This window comes from Acanthochromis polyacanthus, chromosome 8, assembly GCF_021347895.1.
Source record: "Acanthochromis polyacanthus isolate Apoly-LR-REF ecotype Palm Island chromosome 8, KAUST_Apoly_ChrSc, whole genome shotgun sequence".
In the NCBI taxonomy this organism is placed as follows: domain Eukaryota; kingdom Metazoa; phylum Chordata; class Actinopteri; family Pomacentridae; genus Acanthochromis; species Acanthochromis polyacanthus.
Genome location: NC_067120.1, coordinates 17648609 through 17669789, shown reverse-complemented (window position 1 = coordinate 17669789; position 21181 = coordinate 17648609). Strand labels below are relative to the sequence as shown.

Here is a 21181-nt window from a genome sequence, read left to right as displayed (position 1 = left end):
CTGTAGGTATAAATGATGTATTCCTATTTCCTATTACTGTCTGATATTGTTGAGGAGTCATTACTGATGATGCTCTGTCCTACAGGAGAAGAAAAAAGGTGTTGCTGCTGAAGCAGAACAGGTTTAATCCCTTGAGTGTTTATCCTAAAATTTATCCTTGTTTGTCCAGATGGATTAGAAACTGGTGTCATACTAAATTGCGACTTTGTCACTGATATGCATACGGTGACTAAAAGACATTAATCTTCCTTGACTTTCACTCACATTGTATGTCACAAAGGTTTTCACAAATGCATATCTGAGATACACAAATGTTTATGCATACATGCTAAAACAGTCTTGTGATTGTTGAATCCAGTTCTATTATCAGATAATAGAGTAAGATGCAGCTACTGTATGAATCAGGTAGCAAAAAAATCCTTACCGGTTATCAGTACCTACTGGATGCAGAGAAAGAGCACAGGACAATACAGAACAAGGGAACAATAACTGGACATTTCAGAGGAAAATAACTATTATTTGGAATCACATATTTGACTGTTGCAACATTCTGCCTAAACTGTGAGGTAGAGTCAGGTAGCAAAAGGCTGTTTGGGAAAGAAAAAGCAGTGCAGTCCTGAGAATCTTCAAGTGTAGGGTACAAATCTTTAAACAACAAAGATCTTGTGAATCCTTCTGCAGTTTAGCAATGTATACACTACCAGTCAAAATTTTGGACACATTTTCTCATTCAATGGTTTTAAAAAAATATATTTTATACATTGTAGATTAATTGTAGATTAACATTGTAGTAGTGAGTTACAATGTTCTTAGAGGGACTACCTTAAGGTGTTGTGGGAATACATGTTGCACAATAGAAACAAATGCTTTTGTCATTTACTCGTGTCAGTAAATAAATCTGTAAGGTTATGAGATCAACCAAGCAGAAAATGCTGCTCCAGTTTGGTAGCATATCCTTACCGTAAAATATGTAATACAACGATGATTTTCATTCCACATTTCCCTCTGAAATGCTCAATTGTTGTTCCCTTGGTGTCCGTTGTCCCATTCGCCTCCACTACAGTAAATCTAGGCAATGATAGGAACTAGTAAATATTTAATTGTTACCTAATTTATTCAACAAAGTCCCACTGTACTCTGCAGGATGCCTCACAGAGTGTTAGAAATTACTCTGACAATGTCTACAGAGTTTGAATGATGGAGGGTTCCAATCATAAAGTCAGAAATATTGACAGCAATAGCTTTTAACGTGCAAGAGAAGATGTGAATCTTTAAAAGACATTTGTAATACTAGGAAAGAATGCTAGCAATGACATCTACAACAATATGGGTATGTCTCAGTTATCTCACCACAGTCTCCATATGCACTACACACTTGAATGAAGGCTTTAACCGTTTATTGCAACAACAGTACTTTTTTTTTGTGTTTTCATGTGACAGTCTGCAGAATATCTGAGCATGCTTGATCAGACAGTCCCTGAATTCCAAATCCCTCCGACTGACAATCATATACTCAACGTTCAGTGAATGTGAACAAACAGTTTAGCAGGAGGCTGAGGATGTGGAAGAAGACAAACTGCTCAAAGCACCCAGAGTCAAAGCAGCAAGGATGCAGAGTTCATCACTCATGTAAGCTACAACGAGTACAGAATGTCTACATTTTATGTCTTGACTTAGAGATTTGTACAACATATGATGAATATGTGAAATATGTGCTGATAAAAGTCATTTCATTCATGCTTGAACAATTGTAGAGCATCATATAATTTTTACTAATGTGCACTGGAAAGCTTTCAAATGCGTGAAATGAGCATTTTACTGAAAGCGTCTTCATTCATGTTTTGAACGAGCATTGAAGTTGGTTTTGCTTTCATAAAGTAACGTGCAATTAAATTTTCAAAAAGCAAATCTAGCTTTACAATCACTCAGGGTGAACAGTTTGAAGGATGCAAATTTGAAAAGAGCAACTCCATCATCTGAATTTCATGATATGAATGCTGCTTAACAGAACGGTCACTGAATGATGAGCACGTCACCGCTGTGTTTCTGCTGTCTCTTGCCGTACAGCAGCAATGTTTCCATCTGACTGCTAAGCAAATTTTATGTAAACTTTCTGAAATGTCAGGGGAAATAAAATGGGAATTAGGAGCGTTTCCATCACCTTGGCTGAAACAAATAAATTGGCTTCCTGAATGTCAACAAACATCTGCAGTGTGACAGTGGTGGCGGTTAATATTTAGTGTCACAAATTCATACATTAACCTCAAGATAAAACCAAAGAGACACGCAGCAATTTGCTAACACGCAATCTGAATCTAAAAGGCTAAACCACAGAAGCAGTGATGGACTGCTGTTAATGCTATTATTTAACACTAAAGAACTGCTAAATATAACAGACTCCCACTATAAAAAAAAATCACTAATGGCTTGAATAAATTGTATTTTAACAGCGATGGGGGAGAAAATTAAGTGCACTTTGCCAGTTTTTGTCGACTTTTTTCCAATTTGACACATAATTACCTCAATGTGCTTTGTCAGAATGGTATCTATTGTCTGTCTGTCACTGCATGCTGCGCCCGCTCTGCGATTGTGTGGCACTGAGTTGTGAACAATTCAATAGAAAAAGAGGGGGGGAAAAAAAGAGGTCAGAGACTGCCAGCAGGAACACATGGGGAGGCAGAAAAAGGAATTCACATTGCTTATTGAGAAGTGACAGTCAAAGACAGGGGAGTGGTATGGCAAGAATGAAAAGTGACATATTCCAAGAGCCGGGCTGAAAAGGAAATGCAGTGAAAGAAGAGGAGACAGAGACAGAGGAAAAAGCACTAAATTACTAGGGAGCGACACTTTAATGGGCTGCACTGACATCCATACCCAACATCCTTTGACAGAATGTGGACCAAAAAGAAACATGTAAACAAGGAAAAGTTGACATATTATTTATACTGTCGATTAACCCTCCTGTTGTCTTCATTTACAAAAAAAATATTGTTTCCTTGTTTGGAAAAAAATCCAAAAATTCTGCAAAAAAAATTCCCCAAATTTCTGAAAATTTGCAAAACTTTCAGGAAGAAAATTAAAAGTTTCCCTTAAAAATTTTATTTTAAAAAAATCTCCCAAATTTGTCAAGAAAATTTTGGAAATATTTTTTAAAAATGAGTAAAAATCATCCCAAAAAATCCTAAAAATATCTAAAATGATTACATATATAATCAGTAAAACTTCAAATATTTTCTTTAGGAACATTCACAGAAATTTTTTTTGTGAATGTTCTTAAACATTTTTTTCCACATTTCTTTTTTCTCCACCAAAAAAATGTTGAAAAATTTCCCAAAAATGTTGAAAATGTGGACATCAGAAGTTATTTTTTTCCACATTTTCAAACTTTAAAACGGGTAACTTTGACCCACAGGACGACATGAGGGTTAAAAAAAATCATTGTCTTTATGCTATCAATAAGCAGTGAGCAGATAACAGCTTTCATTACTTTTAAACATAGCACTCAGACATATATTCACTGGCATTATTGCTTTGAGTGTGCAGTTAATGAATGTTATTTTATTGCATCATTTTAAAGTGGTAATAATTCCCTGTTATTACAAATGAGGTCTTATTTCACGGCTTTGGCTATAATTTTCCTCAGATATGATAAAGACGTAAGCGTCAGAGTAATTGCTGAGATGTGAGAGCTGACAACATCGCTGCAAGTCAGAGGCGACAAAAAACACAAGCAGTTAGATGATCAGACAGGCTGTCGAGAAGACTTCATTTCTTGTAATACTTCTTTGCACAAGAAAATATGAAGCTGGGATGTAAACTGTGATGGATATTTACAATAGAGAGGTTTTCCCTTCTCTTCCTTTATTTCCTTTTGGAAAGCTGTTTGTCTAACTTGGGCGTTTATTTAAAACATGCTTGATCATGTGTCTGCTTTTTTTTTTTTTTTTAAACTGATGCCATTGAGCTCTCATCTGAAGTTTCATTTGCATTAACTTACTTGCATCAGCTGCTTCATTCATGCTATTGCCATCTCTGGCTCAGTCAGGTGTAAACAGTCATAACTTAACACTTCTCCCTATCAATCTTCTGACACATTCCTGCCAAAGCCATTTGCTGCAGCAGCTGCTTCCAACACCTGAGCCTCGAAAACCTGAAGTTATCGCTGCTGCATATTTGACTACAAGACATAATGTTCATATACAATATACGCTGGATAATGACACAGAGAAATAAAAAAAACAAACACCTTTTCTGTCATGATCCTGTTTTTAGAAACAATCATTCAATTATCTCTCATATGGTAAATGTATCAATATTTTACTGTGGCTTTTAATAGGTAGCAATAACAGCCAAGCTATGAAAATCTAGGTTGCATGAAAATAGTATTGTCCTCTATATCAGCGGTGTCAAACATGAGGCCTGCGGGCCAAAACTGGCCGACTTTGTAAAGTGTCAAAATTACAGACAAGACAAAAACTGCAAATTTTTAACTTGTAAAACTACAAATTTAAAATAATTTCTAGACCTTGACAACTTGTTTTGATCATAAAGCAAAATACCAGATTGTTCATGGTTCTTTTGTCATTTTGAGTCTCATTTTTCTAATATTTTGTCTCATTTTTACTAGGGTTTTTTTCTTGACTTTTGTCGTTTTGATCATAAAGTAAAATACTATATCATTCACTTCCAGATACCTTTGACTAAATATTTTGTTCCTTTGTAGACACTCTGATCTGGAAGTTGTAATGTGAAAATGATAAACTGAGACATAATGTTGCTGAAACTGAATTTATTTTTCTTAGGAAATTTCAGGTTGCTCAAAATGTTTTTTGAAAAAGATAATTCCTTAAATGTGAACTTTTTTGCACTAAAACAAAGCAAACATTAGGAGTTGTGGTTATTAATAGCTTGTTATGCTGTGATTTTACTGGTAGGGCCCACTGGAGATCAAATTGGCCCCTGAACTAAGAGGAGTTTGACACCCCTGCTCGACATCATCCTGAATGACAGCGTCAGTCAAGTTTCTAAGAAACCGTGAACAGCATCTTTAACTAATTGGTCAAACTCTCCACCCAGCTTTGTTCTTATTTCCAGCTCCTTTTCACAAAATGTCCTTTTTCACTTCTCTTTGTGCCTCTTGAACAGGGCGTACAGGACCTTCAAGGTGGCGGCGACGTCCTGAGAGACGATATCTGTCACAGGGGACACAATGCACAATCAGCATCCCTGAGCCGCTCAGGCAGTGAGAATGTGAGGCTGCTTTTACCAACATTAGCTAATAACTATTCTCGCAATCCCTCCTCACAGGTCACAGATCAGGAGCACAAAGCCAATATTAGCCTGAAACTTAATCAATCCATCCTTGCTGAGATGAGATCCTAACAAAATCGCTCTCTGTTGTGAGATGCACTAACTGAGTGAAAGTGGCAGAAAGACGGACTCCAGCTTTGGCTAACCTAATTAATGCACGCGGCGCGCTCCCATTTTAGACCCTGAGTGCTGGGATTCCTCATTCATCACAGCAATTATGCCGTTAATTAAAAAGACACAAAAAAATGAATTAAATTAGCCACTTGCTCCTGGCTTAGATTAATTGTGCTGGTCCTTACATTAGCCGTTATCACGTTGAGAACTTATTTCACAATTACAGGCTATATGGCTGACAGGCAACATTGTGGGAAAGTTTTAGTGATTGTGAGAGGGAGACTGAAGCTCAGAGAGACACTCAGCTTGTCGATACTGGATCTGTGGGGAAGTGAAGTTGATCCATTTGCTATTGACTGCCTCATGCACTTAGACAAGTCAGTAACTCATCCAGTCGCTCGCTCTACTGCACTCCTCTCCTTATGGATTGATGAACGCTGCACGGTCCAAAGTAAACACCCAAACACCGGCGTAAGGTCTAGTAGTGATAAAAACCCATGACCCAAAACAAATCATGTTGACAGCACTACCTACGGTGTGATAGGAGCCTACAATGTAACTAAGGAGCGCAGCCACCTCGGATGCAGTTTACACTTCTGTGTAAGCAACATTTTATACAGCATCACTGAAGTGAATCTAAAGAGTCGAGTCAACGGACCCTAAACACGAGGGAGACGAACTATGTGCATGCAAGTTGAATAAAGCATGATTGTTGCATGTGATACCCATCATCTCTCTCCCCTTGATTTCCTGTCTCACCCCAGTCTGATGAAGGAAAAAATTACATTAATTACTGGTCATGAGTTGATTGCATGTTGTAAAATTCACTACAGCTGCCATAATTAAAACTAGCCCATCATCAAAAAATTACCCACTGTTACTGAGATAATTGGTTCATCTTCTCAAATGGGAAAATGATCTGCTTTAAAGTAAATTAGATGTTTTTTTGCACTGTTTGTACAGCAAAACAAGACATTTGATGGCATGTCTTTGGACACAGGGAAATGGATTTTTAAAAATATTTTCTGTTGTTTTGTAGGCCAAAAGATTAACTAACAAAATTATATGCAGATGAGTTGAAGGTGGAAAGAATTGCTGCTCTAATATTCGCTACATGACTGGGCACAGGGGTAAATAACTAGTGTCTATGACAACAGTTATAAAAACCTACTAGTATATTATCTGATCTCCTTTGATATATTGGCAGTCTTTTTCTGTTGTTAACCCTCCTGTTGTCCCCATTTACGGGCACCAAAAAATATTATTTCCTTGTCTCAAAAAAATCCAAAAATTCAGCAAAAAAATTCCCCAAATTTCTAAACGTTTGCAAAACGTTCAGGAAGAAAATTCCAATAAATCTTTACAAGTTTTATTTAGAAAAAAATCTCCCAAATTTGGCAAGAAAATTCTTAGAAATATTTTCAAAAAATGAGTAAAAACCTTCCAAAAAAATATCTAGTGATTCCATATATATCAGTACAGCTTCTAATATTTTCTTTAATATTCACATAAAGAATCAGAATATTCACTTAAAAATCAACCAAAATCCAGCAAGATTCGCTGGATTTTGGTTGATTTTATGTGAATATTCTTAAAGAAACATTTTTAACATTTCTTTTTTCCACCAAAAAATGTTCAAAGATTTCCCAAAAGTGTTGAAAATGTGGACATCAGAAGGTTCACTGTGAATTCCCCCTCCCCCCACATTTTCAAACTTTAAAATGGGTCAATTTTGACCTGCAGGACGACACGAGGGTTAAATCATTTGCTTATGCCTAACTGCATGGCTATAAGTGAAGTGCTACTTGAACTTAGTGTTATTTAAAGCTTTATCTAAACTTCTGATTCACTAACTGCATGAGCAGCACATCAAGAACCTTTTCTGAACTCATTAAACCAGGGAGAAAGCGAGATTTTCTGAACATTTACATAAAACACAAACTGGAAAATCTGCAGCAAAAAGGCTTTTCGGTTGCATAATTTTTCAGATGAATGCTCGGCAGCCAAGTTGATGACACAAATCAAAAACATGTTATTTTACAGTTGGAAATCTGATAACTCGCAGTAACAAGCTGGAACTGACAAACACTCTAAACTTCACAATGAGTTTGACAGCGAGGAGATCAAATCTGAATATTCCTGGGATCTGCCTGATGGCTGTGTGATATACAGTAGCAGTGCTCATGAATACAGATTCCATATCTTCCTCCAGACTGTAGATAGAGCCATAGCAGCAAGGTTAAATTCCTGTGTCTATCAGCGGACACCAGAGTGACATCGTCCCCTTGAGACTGTCTCCCCCACTGCTCCGCTCTAAATGAACGATGATGGCCTCGGACTGAGCCAATCATCCGCAGTGATACTCATCAAGACACGAGTCGCACTCATTCATATTCCGCCAGCAATTCCGTCTTTCCCTCCAAAACGCTGACAAACCCTCCCTCCACGGTGCAGCGCACATTAACTCAAGCTACCGGAGCGATCCCCCGTCCTCGCCTGACGTACAAACAGATTTTGGCATTTCCCTGTCATCCAGATAAATGTTCTTGATAGAGGATATCATCTGAATTAGTTTGACGTTGCTGTCTCGGAGCTCTGGTGTTTTGCTGTTACAGTTGTTGAGCTCACGGGCCTTCTGTTTTTGTTTTGTTCCTCCTCTGTGCCTGGCATTTTAATTTGAGTAAAATCTGCTGTAAACTGTTCAGAGTGCGGGTGTGGGTTTTCCTCACCTTGTGGGTCAACAGTCGACAGCTGCAGGCCGCTATCATTCAGGAGGTCCAAGGCCAAGGTCACATTATGAAGCTAGAGGTCAAAGAGAAACAAAACACAAGAGCAAGAGTCACCCGTTAGCTGTATTTACCACAAGACTCTGGAATTGATCACATTTTCACTGTTATCCAGCAGTGAAATGTGACAACAGGAAGTATATTTACTCTGGCATATAGAGTTTTGAAGTGCTTGAACTTAAGTATTTACATTTTGTAATACTTTGCATTTACTATTATATATACAGCACCGGTCAAAAGTTTGGACACACCTTCTCAATCAGTGGTTTTTAGTATCAGTTGTGTTGTACAGAGGTAGGGTTAGTACACAGTGGATAGCCCTTCATAGTTTAGATGTCCTCAGCATTAAACCAAAATGTAGATAATAATGAAAATAAATTAAAACCACTGAATGAGAAGGTGTGTCCAGACACTGTATATACTATCTATTTATGAATTGTCTACTCCAATGTATTTACCTGGCAAGTATAGCTAGAAATCCGTTCTATTAATAATTTATTAATAAAGTAAATATTAAGTGTTGATGATTAAACTACTCAAGTAAAGTACTACTCAATTATTAAGATAATTGCATATAACAACATATCGCTAATTACTCAGCCAAGGAGTTATGTGACGATCAGCGTACGTTTTTCCTGTCTTTTAGCAGCATTACTCAAAAATGGACCAACGGATTTGGATGAAATTTTCAGGGTCAGAAATGACACGAGCACCAAGTGATTAGACTGTGACAGTGATGCAGCTTACAGTCTGGATCTACGCATTTGTTAAAGATTTCTGCATCATTGTGAGATAGCGGCACAGCGTCACTGTAACTATGACTACAAGTGAACTCTGCGTCTGCCTGCTGACGATCACATGACTGTGATCCTACTACAAATCAACCTCGGCGGACTTATTGGGACTTATCCATCGGAAATTATACAACAACTGAGCAGCCTTGGCAGAGTACCACACTCTCTGAGCTCTTTTCTTGTTATCTATGTATGTATCCATCAGTGTATCCGTCTATCTATCTATCTATCTATCTATATTTATTGGTGCATCATATGGCCAATTGACTGTGAATATTCTCTAAAAGATATATTAAGTTATATTTGGAACTACAACTCAATGCATTATGTGCACACGTCATTTCTAATCACTACTGAAAGGTTTTATTTGTTGTCACCTGCAAATTTCAAGAGGAGCTTGTTTTAGCTGCTGACATCTTGGCACAGTGCAAAGTTCTACAGCAGATTTCAGGGTTTTAATCATCCAGTCAGCTAAATCTATGCCTCTTTTTATTTTTTGTTTGTGTATTGTTACACCTTACTGTGCGCTTTCTTCTTTTCAAAATATCAGAAAAAGTCAGAAATTGAGTATCACAGCGTCTGTGCTCAGTAAGTTATTCATGAACTAATCATATCTGTGATAAAAGAGCCATAACTTTTCATAGACTCATCCTATTGCTTCAAGTAAAGTGAGCTCAAAGATATCATTATAAGTGAGCCATGACACAGTAGTAATTATGCATCCCCTTTTATTATAGGATTTGTAAAATATTCATTTAATTCTATCATATATTGTAACAGGCATGGTTTTGGATCAGGTTTTAGCACTGTAGCTCATTATCTTCTGTGCTCCAAAGGGAATTAGATTAGCTCAAATTAGATAAGATAAAAGTGTGGTATATTTTTAGTACAAGGGAAATATAATAGCACAATCTATGTATGGTAAAATGTTCACAAAAAAATGTAAAAAATGAAATACATTCTAATGAATTTGTATTTTGGCCAGATGATATTTGACAGATGTAAGAGCATCTACAGGCGGAATAATGGTGATGATATCATGAAGTTAAGTTTTGCAGGTGGGTCTAGTCTCAGGTCTGTCCGGTATTCATTTCTGGCATCATGTCATGAATCAGTACTGTACCATCTCAGAGTCGTTGACAGGGGTCAGGTTGAAGTCAAAGAGCGGGACGAAGAAGCCCTCCAGCTGTCCAATCAGCAGTAGCAGAATCACACCATCAGCAAACTGGACAGGAAACACACAGGACATTGGAACATGTCCATGGAAGGTGATATAATCTTAGGGGAGGTAATCAGTGGGTCTATTTTTATTACAGGAAAGTCTGCAAGCACGACAAAACAACATTCAACTGTTGGTTTCTACCTGTTTGTCCATATCAGCCACCTGCAGACCCATAGCTGCCATATTCTGGTTGACAAAATGTAAGATGGCCTAAAAATGGAAAAATCTGGGAGGTTACAAAGTTTGAAATGCAATTTGAACTCATTTAGCAAACATTTTAAGGGATAGCTTTGAGGCATTTTGATCAAAACCTGACATTCATCCTGTCTTTGTTGCAGATAGGATGAGGGAATATATATCAGTCTGCTAATAGAATAGAAGCTTTTCAATTCTACACTCCACATGATTGCTCTAAAATCAGTTTTAAAAGGATTAGTCAATTCAGAAGAAATTAATGAACAGCCATTTTTTATAACGGAGTCATCTAGCAAAATGGTTTACATCACACATGCTTAAAATGCTCCTAATTGTAATGTTAACTTGCTGATGTTTCACAGGTATTAATCCCACCGTGTTCATCAGCCTGTTAGCGGCTCACGTTTTATAATGAGCAATAAAATCCAAGTACAGCTCACACTGACAGTTTCTGGCATTTAGTCAAGAATAGGACAAAATATGTTCTGGATCTTATAAATTAAGTGGATCAAAAGCCAAAGAATCACCAACAAAGTGATCACACATCCCGAGGAAGACACAGGCATGTGAATCTAATCTCATGGAAGTTCATGATGAAATATTACTAAAATATCAACCTCATGGTGACATTACAGGAAAAGGAAGAGGATCACGGCAGCCCATAGGTTGTGAAGATCTTTTTTTAAAATTATTAATGGGCACTAATTAAATGTAAAAATAATCAAGAGTTGTTTCTGTATGTGAAGCACTCATGGGCACACATTGATCCATGTTTATAACCTACAGTAGCCAGCTTTGCTTGTATATTATAGGTTCACATTAAGGAAGCAAGCATACAGCGACACATTGATGTTCTGTACTACCATAGATATATTTCTGCTCTCACTGTGGATATTAAAAATTCTCCAACTCAGACTCTCTCAGCATTTCTCCACCTGTCCCTGTTATACCTTCTTCACTGTGTTGACCTTGTGAGCCTCAAGCTTCAGCAGTTGCTCGATGGGATCTTCCCCTGGGCGACCAGACAGCCAGAAAAATGTGTTAGTAGGCTGTAATGCTGTTTGGATGACGTTCAACATGTCACATCAGCTCAACCTCTGACCACTCTCACTCACTTTCAGTACTGCTGTGGGAGTCGGAGCTCATGTTGCTGCTGAAAAACTCCAAAAGAAATGCGAGGTGAAGTGAAGTGAAGTGAAATTTTCTCACATTCGCAGGATCGCACAGAACAGTAATCTGCTCACCTGTCCTCTGTTAGGACTTCTGTCTGCACATCTGATTTGATTCCACTCCTGCTGACCTGGGTGGAAATAAAGCGAACCACAACTGAGCAGCAATTCCACAAGAGTGTGTTTGAGACTGATTCAGAGCAGAAAACATGGGAAAACAAGATTGAGCTGAAACTCACTTCCACGACGACAACTTCAACCTTCACATTTGGTGGCAAATCCAGTTCAGGCTGGAAGCATTTCACCATGGCAACCAGCAGATGAATCGTGGCCAGAAGGTCTTTGTTGTGGATGACTGACAGACAAACAGCAAAGAACAAAACACAAAAAACATCAACTTTCACTGACTTGACAGAACTCTGTGCCACCCAGTATGGAAACAAAGACATGAGGCAAGATTTTTGGATTAATAACAAATGGAAACATAGTTCTGTAATTTAATTAGAATGGAATATTTGAGGTTAGATTCCTTAAGATTTTCATGAAAAACAAACACACAAAAAGCCATCTTGCACTGATCATTCACAACATTAAAATGCTGGCAGGTGAAGTGAAAAACACTGAATGTCTTGTTACAACAGCACCTGTCGAGAGTATTAGGCAGCAAGTCAGCAGTCAGTTCTTGAGGTTGATACATTGAAAGAGGGAAAATTGGACAAGAGTGAGAATCTGAGTGGCTTTGACAAGGAACAAATGGTGCTGAGTAGACCATTGGATCAGAGTATTTGCAAAACGGTAGATTTTATGGGATATTCCCAGTATGCAGTGGCTAGTAGCTACCAATAGTGATCTAAGGAAGGACAACCAGTGAGGCAGCGACGTGGTCCAGGCTCCAGGCCCATGTGGTCACAGTGGAGCTACTGTTGCACAACTACTGAAAGCTTTAAAATCCCTCTCAGTGATTAAAAACTTATCTCAATGTATCATTGTCTCATATTTTGAAATTTCTTACATTCAAATAATTCCTTCCTCCCTCAACATGGCTTAGGTGTAACTCTACATCGCTGCTTCTTCTAACATGTGCAGATCTATTCAAGACTTAAAAGATCTGCTACTAAAGTCTTGATGCTTGATACCACAGGACTCCTTCAGAGGTCTTGCAGAGTCCAGGCCTCAACAGGTTAAGACTATTAAGGTAATGACATGGAGATTTTTAATATTGTCGCTAATTTGTTTATGCATCTATGTGCACATGTGTTATTCATTCTTTATTGGTTATTAGTTGCAGGAGCAGCGCACAATTAAAACACAGTCAGCTAGCATCCTATTTACATCTGTTTTCCCTCAGCAGCTACAAAAAAACAACCACAGAACAATAAGCATAATAAAAAAACACAATGTCTAAAATTTCAGCCATGTGAGATAATAATACTGTGAGTAAATACAATAAATGATAGGCAATTATTCGTTGTTCTCACTATTTGACCTTACTGATGTTGGTTTCATATAATCTTCATTATTTCCTATTCACTCTCCTACAGTAGTATCAAAATTTTATACTGATTCAATTTAGAAAGCATTCAAGTGGGGAAATGTGGGGTGATTTTACTGTGAAGCTGTGGCAGAACATTTCATAATTTTATCAAAGAGGTTACCGCTGATTGTGATAATGCCTTTACAAAACAAGACATGACCATTCTGGCACTTGTTTAGTTGGCAGATTAGTTTTAAAGAGCCCCTTATTATACTCTGGAATAGACATCATTAACAAAATTTAGAGTTTCCACCTTGAAGCTGCAGTGTCCAGATCCAGACTTCATTACAAACATAAGGAGTCGATCCTGTCAACTTGCAAGTGTGGAATCTCTGCATCATTCTTTTCAGAATCAGTTTCCAGTTAAACATACATATTCCTGAATTACTCCTATATTACACTGTGCAGAGTAGTTTTATGGTCTTTCAGCAGAGTTGTAGGTAAGCTGATGTGCTCGAGCTGCAGCGAGCAACGGTGAGAATGAGTAGAGAAAGTGGCGGGGACTTCATGGATCTGCACATTCTACAAGAACCAACAGGGTAGAGTTACATTTAGGCCACTGTGAGGCAGGAAGGGATTATTTCTTTGAGTTTTGGGGGGTAATCAATGACCAGAGAGGGACTTAAAATAATAAAGGGAGTAGCAGCAGAGGGCATACCACCCACTCAGGATCAGTGGGACAGAGGTGGAGAGAGTGGAGAGCTTCAAGTACCTGGGTGTTTAACATCACGCAGGACCTGACATGGTCCTGTCACATCAACACCCTGATGAAGAAAGCTCAACAGCGTCTCTGCCACCTCAGATGCCTGAGAGACTTTAAGCTCCCTCTCAAGGTGCTCAGAAACTTCTACATCTGCACTATTGAGAGTGTTTTGGCTGGGAGTATCACCACCTGGATGGGAAGCAGCACCCAGCAGGACTTTTTGGTCCCTGGGGAGGGTGGTCCGCTCGGCTGAGCACATCATAAGAACCACTCTCCCCAACCTGCAGGACATTTACAACAAACGCTGCAGGTTAAAGGCCAGGAGGATTGCTAGTGAGCCCACCCACCCCAGCCACAGACTGTTCTGTCTGCTGCCGCCAGGTCAGCATTACCGCGGCCTGAGGCAAACCCAGGGAGGATGAGGAGGAGCTTCTTCCCACAGGCTGTCCGCCTGCTGAACCTGAAAACAGTAGTCAATAGACAATCAACCTGAAATTATCCACCATACTGTTTACACTTTGCCTTGCATATATATGTTATTCTGCACTAGTTGTCGCTTTTGTATTTTTTTCTTGTACATCTTTATTCTTATTATTCTTATTGTTTTGGTCTGGAACAGGTGCACAATACATTTTGCTGTACATTAGACTATGTATGATTGTGTTTGTGATAAATAAAGGTCTGGAATCTTGAATCCAAATCCTCAGAAAGGTAACCAGATTAACTGTGCTCTGTTAAATGAGACTGACTTTTTGGTTCAGTATTGTTTGCTGTAGAATGGAATTAAATGTCCAGCAAACAACAGAAATAAGCACAGTTGTCACCAACTCACCAGTATATTTGAATCACTCAGTTTGAAACCCAAGATATTTTCGCCAGTCATAAATTTTAGACCTAATCTTGAAAGTAGATAGCTTTCTGTATTCACACAGGGAGCTGGTTTTAGAGAAGAGAAGCCTGATGGCAAAAAGCTCTGAGTCCCATTCTACTTTTAGAAGTAGTGTCCCACTGGGATAATATGGTATATGAGAGTTCTTTAAGTTATGATGGTGTCTGGCCATTAAGGGCTTTCTATGTGAGGAGAAGTATTTTAAATTCTATTTTGGATTTTACAGAAGAGAAACTAATAAAAGAGAAATATGATCTCCCCTGCTTTTTCCTGTCAGTGGTTTTGCTGCTGCACTTTGTATCAGCTAGAGGCTTTTTAGTGAGTTACTGGGACAATGAGGAGTTCTAACAGTTCACAGCATAGAAAGAATGCATGGACTAGTTTTTCAGCAAGCATCACTCTGAGTCAGGATGTTTCTAATTTTAACAATATAATGCAGGTAAAAGAAGGCTGCCCTAGAAACTTGTTTCATGTGTGACTTAAATGATGTTCCTGGTCAAAAATAACTTAATTGTTCCTCACAGTCTGTTGGAGGCCATCCAGAGTAACTGAACAGTCAGATAATGTGTTTTTGATGTTTATAGGGCAAAATAGAACAACTACAGTTTTGTCTGAATTTAGAAGAGAAAATTACACCGCAGCCATATCAATGAAAGAATATCTCAGAGGAGCGAAACCTCTCAAATTTCACCGTCAGGTGCTCATTTGCTTCTAATTTTGCAGTTATTAACGTGGTCTTTCTTTGTTCCGTACCCCAGCACTATCAAATAATCCACTAACAGGTGATTAAAACTGAACCCCGTAGTGTCAGTGAATTTTATCTCCCCTAAAATCCCTCCCAGCTGGTGTAAGCTTACATGGCACCCTCGGGCTAGCACCAAATCCTGTTGTAATGTGAAGTCGTTGCCAGAAGGGAACATTTGTTGACTTGTTGCTTTGTTGTCGAAGCCCAGTCAGCTGCATGACTCACGTTTGACATTCCATTTGACGTGACTGCAGTCCTGCAGGCCCAGCCTCTTGTCCAACTCCTCTAGGATGATTTCCAGTTTGCGGATCTGAGCCGTGCTGGTCAGTGCTATCTCCTCCACGGTCAAGTTCACTCCTGCCAACTGGGCTGCAGGATTGAGAAAATCATTATTTGTAAGGTTGGAGTCAGGCACAGCTTGCAGCATTTCAAGCAAAACATTTGCGTGTTTGTTTTTATCCTGCAGTTAACACAATGACTGAGTGGAAGTAGGTATGATTAATGGAATGTCAGATGTGTATTATCTTACACAGCAGGTGATGAAGCACCAGTCCATCGTACAGATCCTCCTCCAGACTCTGAACCACTATGTGCTCCGGTTTCAAAGTCTTATTGATCCAATCAACCAATTCCTACCAAGTCATAATTCATCACACAGTCAGAGATATGAAACACTTTCATCTTCTTTCATACATTTTTCTTTTGCTAGTGAGGCAGATGAAAAAACAGCATGATCTCTTGTTTTTTTTAAATTCTCTTAATCGCTTTTCAGAGATAACAAGATCCTGAACTAAACTGAAATGGTGACAGATACAAAGTGCTACCCAAAAAATAACTTATTTTTTACTTGATTTCCTCCTCTTCATGCAAGACATGTCAGGACTACTTAGAATTTCCATTTGCATGAAGCACTAGAGATGCCATCTTTATCCATAACAATGTGTTTTAAAATCTGACTCCCATGACACCCTGATCCGTTTCCCATCACCTCTTATAATTATGTTCATTAAAATTTCACTGATCCTTCCACCTCTCTCTCTGCATCACATATTATTCATGCTCTTTACTGCACATAACACATGCAGGAACCCATTATGTATGCAGGAAAAACACTATTGAGATGCACGGTGTTTCTTCTGTAGCATGTATGCAGCCCACTAAAGACACACAGGGAGTCTTGGATGTGTGGTTGCTCAGGACGAGGTCTGATGTTACAGCAAATATTGAACAGAAGACAAAGACTCATAGAAAGATTTATGTGGAGGTGGAGGGAATATATTTCTTACCTGCTTTAGCTTTTCGAGTTTGGGATCTTTTAAAGATGCTGGCTGAATGAGTTTCCTCTTTTCTCCTGTGAGAATATATATAAAAAATGCATTGATCATGCTGGACTGTCATACACGACAGTCTTTTAGGAATTGTGATTGATGCTCATTATTTTTTATACTATGAATGTTTATTTTACCTTTTTAATGTTCTGTATTTTCGCAATATCTCTGTCTGTTGACACTTCAAATGCATTTCTAGATCTAGAAGATGTTTCGAGCCACACTTTCAAGCAGCCATTGGTTTTCTCTCTTCCATACAACATGAAAATTAATCCTGACAGTTGTTTAATTTAGAAAATATCTGACACCAAACATTTTAGCGTTATTATTTTTGTCAGTCTTCATCATAACTTGATAATAAAAGCTGCTCTAATAGATCATTTTAGATGAATTATGGATCAAAGAAGAAGATGTAAAATGTGAACTGTGATGCTCATAATGATAAACTTGCTGTGACTTCGTAGTATCCAGTGTCTTGGCATCTTTTAGCTGATCATTTTGGTTTTAAGGTCAACTTCAGACCTGTTTCTAGGGGCAATTAGAGTTTTTCAAAAACTACCATACAAAGCACAGAAAGGCAGTGACCAGCTAGTAAACACAGCAGAAGATTTGACAGCTAAAAAGTCCAGTAAGTGAGTACAGAAGACTGGGGTAAGTTGATCCATGGGGCAACATAAGCCATGCCTACTAGCTGCCTCGGTTTAAGAGAAAGCAGGACACTGGCACCACCTATGCTTAAACCTTGTCCTAGTTTATTTCCCACGTTTAGCAGCAACATCAGAATTGCAAAGATCCTCCTCTAAGAGAGGATTTCACCTGACAAGGTGAATAGCTTTCTCATGTGTTCACTGCAGATAGCTTTCTCATGTGTTCACTGCAGATAGCTTAATGCTTCTATTTAAAGTGTCAGGTAGTGTAATATGTGCTATACTTAGAGACAAATTATAATCTCTGCCACTAAATATTAGGCCATAGAAGGTTGTTGTTAATACATTGGACCGCCAAGGTGTAAGATGAGCCGCTGTAGTGGGTATTTTGAGCAAAACTGACTAAACCGCTATGAAGGATTGCGCATCCCAAACAAAAGTCTGGTAGCAAGTTTTAATAGGGTCCACACATTAAAAGCCATAATCCACTACTTATTATTATTAAAATCCTTACTGGGGTTATAGTGTTCAAGTTTAACTAAAAATGTTTAGGTTGGTTGATGAAACATCAAGGTCATTGTAGGGTCTGGAGTTTGTCGTGCTTTTAAACTGTATTGGACTATGCTGAGTGGTGTTTCTAATGTTTTTCTATCCCAGTGATGAAGAAAGTTTAAATATTTTGAAAAAAATATCTTAGCTGTGATGGAATACTGACATTTCTAACACATGGCAGCATGGTTTGCAAAACCTACCATAACTGAAATTATGATAGGATATCTATCAGCTCACTAAATTCACACATACCCTGAAAAGACTCAACGTCCAGAGCATCTTCTTCTTTGCTGTAGTCAAAGACGTCAGCCTCCATTGCCATGACCTCTTAACAAAACCGACAGAAGAGTCAGCTCTGCTCAGACACCTTCAGAAGCAGAAGTTAAACCACAGCAGAATGAAGAAACACTCTCAGAAAGTCTCCCAGCAGCCGCTCAGTAAGTGTCCTTGACCATATTGCTCAACTCTCTGCTGCTGCTGGAGCCTGACTCACTGACCAGCAGTAGAAGATGCTGATTGTACAGACAGTTTACTTTTTACTAATTTTGTACCTTCAAATGTATGCTTTTAAAGTATAAAGAATATCGGTCTTATGCTCAGCTCAGCCAGAACACACTTCTATAGCAGGGTTTTAAAGATATTTTTTCTGACTGAAGGTGTTAAAAGTTTGTACAAACACAGAGGAGCACAGAATCCAACTGATCCGGTCAGAAACTTGTCCGTCTGAGGAAGCAAGATATTTAGTTTCCTCACTTCCTTCTCTATTTTTTTTTTAGTGGCACACTCAACAGATCAAGTATTGTAGATCCCTGGAGACTTGCTGGGCCGTACCTCTCCCTCTGAACATTTTCAATCATTCGGTCCAAGACGAAAACAGCAAACACATGAAGGAACACCTGCTGACAAAACAGACGTGACCTGGAGCATGTCAAACCGTTGTTTCCTGGGTCTGGCGAGGAGAAAAGACTCAACAAGGAACTTTTCTTTCTCTGTGTGCTTTATGTTTGTGTGGCTTCCTTTTCCTGAGGTTGACAGTAACTTTCAAACAAGGTCATAAACAAAAAGTCTTTTTGAAAAAGCTTACCTTCAGCACTCAGAGCGACAGAACCGTGTGACTTCTGCTGAATCGACTTCCTTAACTGATGTCAACTTCGCAAACTGTCAAAACAGCGATAGAAGAAGTGGAAGGCTGCAGTCGATCTGAATGGCAGCTCCTGCAAGTCCCATCAATGAAAAAGGCTTGAATGCGCTCGATTTCAAAGTGTTGTTTGAAAAGAAACTAACATGTCACAGGGTCAAAAGGGAAGGTAATCTAAAATGAGAGGATGTGGCAGAGAAGTAGGTAGCACTTCCTCTTTCTGACACAGGCTTTGCGACAGAGCATTTTCTGATAAGTGCATTCATGTCCTGTCACGGACTGTATCTGTGACTTTAATAATAGGTACATGTTGAGGGGAAGAGAACGGGGAGGACTCTTGGGTTCAAATGCATTGTTTGAAAAACCACACTTCAGGAGGGCCGAGAGAAACGTGACACTCGGAGGCCTGAGCCACTCAAGCTCGACTCACATCTCCATCTGTGACCAGCCGGATCAATTGTCCGTCATCTGGTCTCCAGCCTTCCCTATTCTACAACAAACACAACAAAACAAGAAAGAAAGCAAGAAAGAGACAGAAGCAACAAAACAACCACCTCTGTGTCTGCACCGGCCTCGTTGAAGAAAAGATAAAGGACCACCCATCAGCCAGAGGAAGGGGCAATTTGGGGGATGTGGAAGGTTACCATAGCAACAAAGGAATGAGACAAGAAAATAAAGGCCTAAAATAAACCCATAATTCCTTTAGCTAAACCCAAATTGCAGGAATTGGCTGTTCCAAAGCCAATCTCGCTCAAAAGCCAAAGCAAATCTAACCTATCAAACAAGTAAGGGCTGAAATGAAATTCTCATTCCGTTTGATTCCAGGCGTTTATTGCTTGATAGGCAACATAAAAAAAACCCACAGAGGGTGAACCACCCAGTGCTAACTCAGCCTAGATTGACTCATCCATTTTCTCAATAATTCAAACAGGCTTAAAATTCATGAGCACTGTACATGTTAGCAGGTCCGCAGGTGGCAAAGCAGGCCCAGCTCTGCTTCAGGAGAGCAGTGAGAGGTCCAGGCCTCCTCAGAGACTCGTCTGAGAGGACGGTCAATACGAGGATACTCTGACTGGGGCTCTCCAGGGACGCTAAGAACACACTGCACTAAAGGCAGAAGGCAACAGCATCGGCTTCTAAATATGGCTTGAAATATGGCGTGCATAGTTCAGAGTAAATAAGAATAGTTCACAGCTCTTTCAGCTATTAGGAAATGAGCATAACTATGGGAGAAATATACAAAATATTTTTCTACATTATACAGGTTTTGGGTGGGGAAGTAGGTTTATTTGCTCTGTTGTAGAAACTTTTCAAATTTTTAAAAAAATACCACATAAAATATGGACAGAGCTATACTATTTTCTTGTTTACAGTCTTTTGTGAAGCTTGGCTAACACAGACATGACAGTGGAGGGATCATCTCCATTACTTTTCCTTGGCAAGAATCTTTTTAAGTGTATTACCCAAATTGTCAAATAGCTAGCAGCTAGTTAGCTTAGCATAAATGTTATAAGTAGGAGAAAATACTATAGTTCTGCGCTACAAAAGAGAAATATTGTCAATTTTAGTTAATTAGATCATAATCTGCAACAGGAACTGCTTTACAAACCCTCAATAACTAGAGCTAAAACCAACACCCAAAAAAAAAAGCCAGCCAGACTGCTAAAGAAAGTTAGTTAGCTGGTAGGATAGCCACAGCTAGTCAAAATATCTTTCCCCTATCTGCTATCCCACGAAAAATAGCAATTTTGAACTTAAATTTTGAAATATTCATTGCATTTTCCACATAAATAAATTTGGTAATATTGTAGTGTGCAGTAAATCCAGTTATGATGCCCATAGACTGTATATAAACTTTATACTTTTTATACAGTTTATGATGATGCCGCAAAATTACTACCAATGGTAACTTGCATAGCAGGGTAACAGTAGCTGCATTTCAGCTTTTAACTTTATTAAAATTCATGATATTGGTGTGGTCTTTAAAATCATCTATAGGCTAAAAAAAAAATAAAAAAAAAAATCAAAGCATCATTGATTAACTCAGTTGAAACA

At 38.6% G+C, this 21181-nt stretch overlaps 1 protein-coding gene across 3 annotated transcripts; it reads right to left on the bottom strand.

Annotated features, from left to right (window-relative positions):
* Nucleotides 1-1380: 1380 nt before the first annotated feature.
* Nucleotides 1381-19584, bottom strand: parvg (parvin, gamma). Of its 3 annotated transcripts, none has more exons than XM_022196576.2 (13): nucleotides 18820-19584; nucleotides 18241-18355; nucleotides 16748-16812; nucleotides 15991-16093; nucleotides 15687-15830; nucleotides 11830-11945; nucleotides 11666-11721; nucleotides 11537-11574; nucleotides 11372-11433; nucleotides 10368-10436; nucleotides 10128-10229; nucleotides 8154-8226; nucleotides 1381-5192 (listed from the first exon to the last, which is right to left on the bottom strand). In XM_022196576.2, the coding sequence occupies exons 2-13, from the start codon at nucleotides 18308-18310 to the stop codon at nucleotides 5119-5121; spliced, it is 972 nt and encodes a 323-aa protein (XP_022052268.1). In that variant the 5' UTR covers nucleotides 18311-18355; nucleotides 18820-19584; the 3' UTR covers nucleotides 1381-5118. The 3 variants fall into 3 exon arrangements, with proteins under 3 accessions (XP_022052268.1, XP_022052267.1, XP_022052269.1); XM_022196575.2 differs by having other exon boundaries at nucleotides 19073-19583; XM_022196577.2 differs by having other exon boundaries at nucleotides 18241-18315; nucleotides 19073-19583.
* Nucleotides 19585-21181: the final 1597 nt, after the last annotated feature.

Coding starts and splice junctions, on each gene's coding strand:
- parvg (XM_022196576.2), bottom strand. CDS start 18,310: ATGGCAATGGAGGCTGACGTCTTTGACTACAGCAAAGAAGAAGATGCT. Junction 11,722..11,829: donor TTGAAGTTGTCGTCGTGGAA/GTGAGTTTCAGC, acceptor ATTTCCACCCAG/GTCAGCAGGAGTGGAATCAA. Junction 11,575..11,665: donor GAAGTCCTAACAGAGGACAG/GTGAGCAGATTA, acceptor GGAGTTTTTCAG/CAGCAACATGAGCTCCGACT.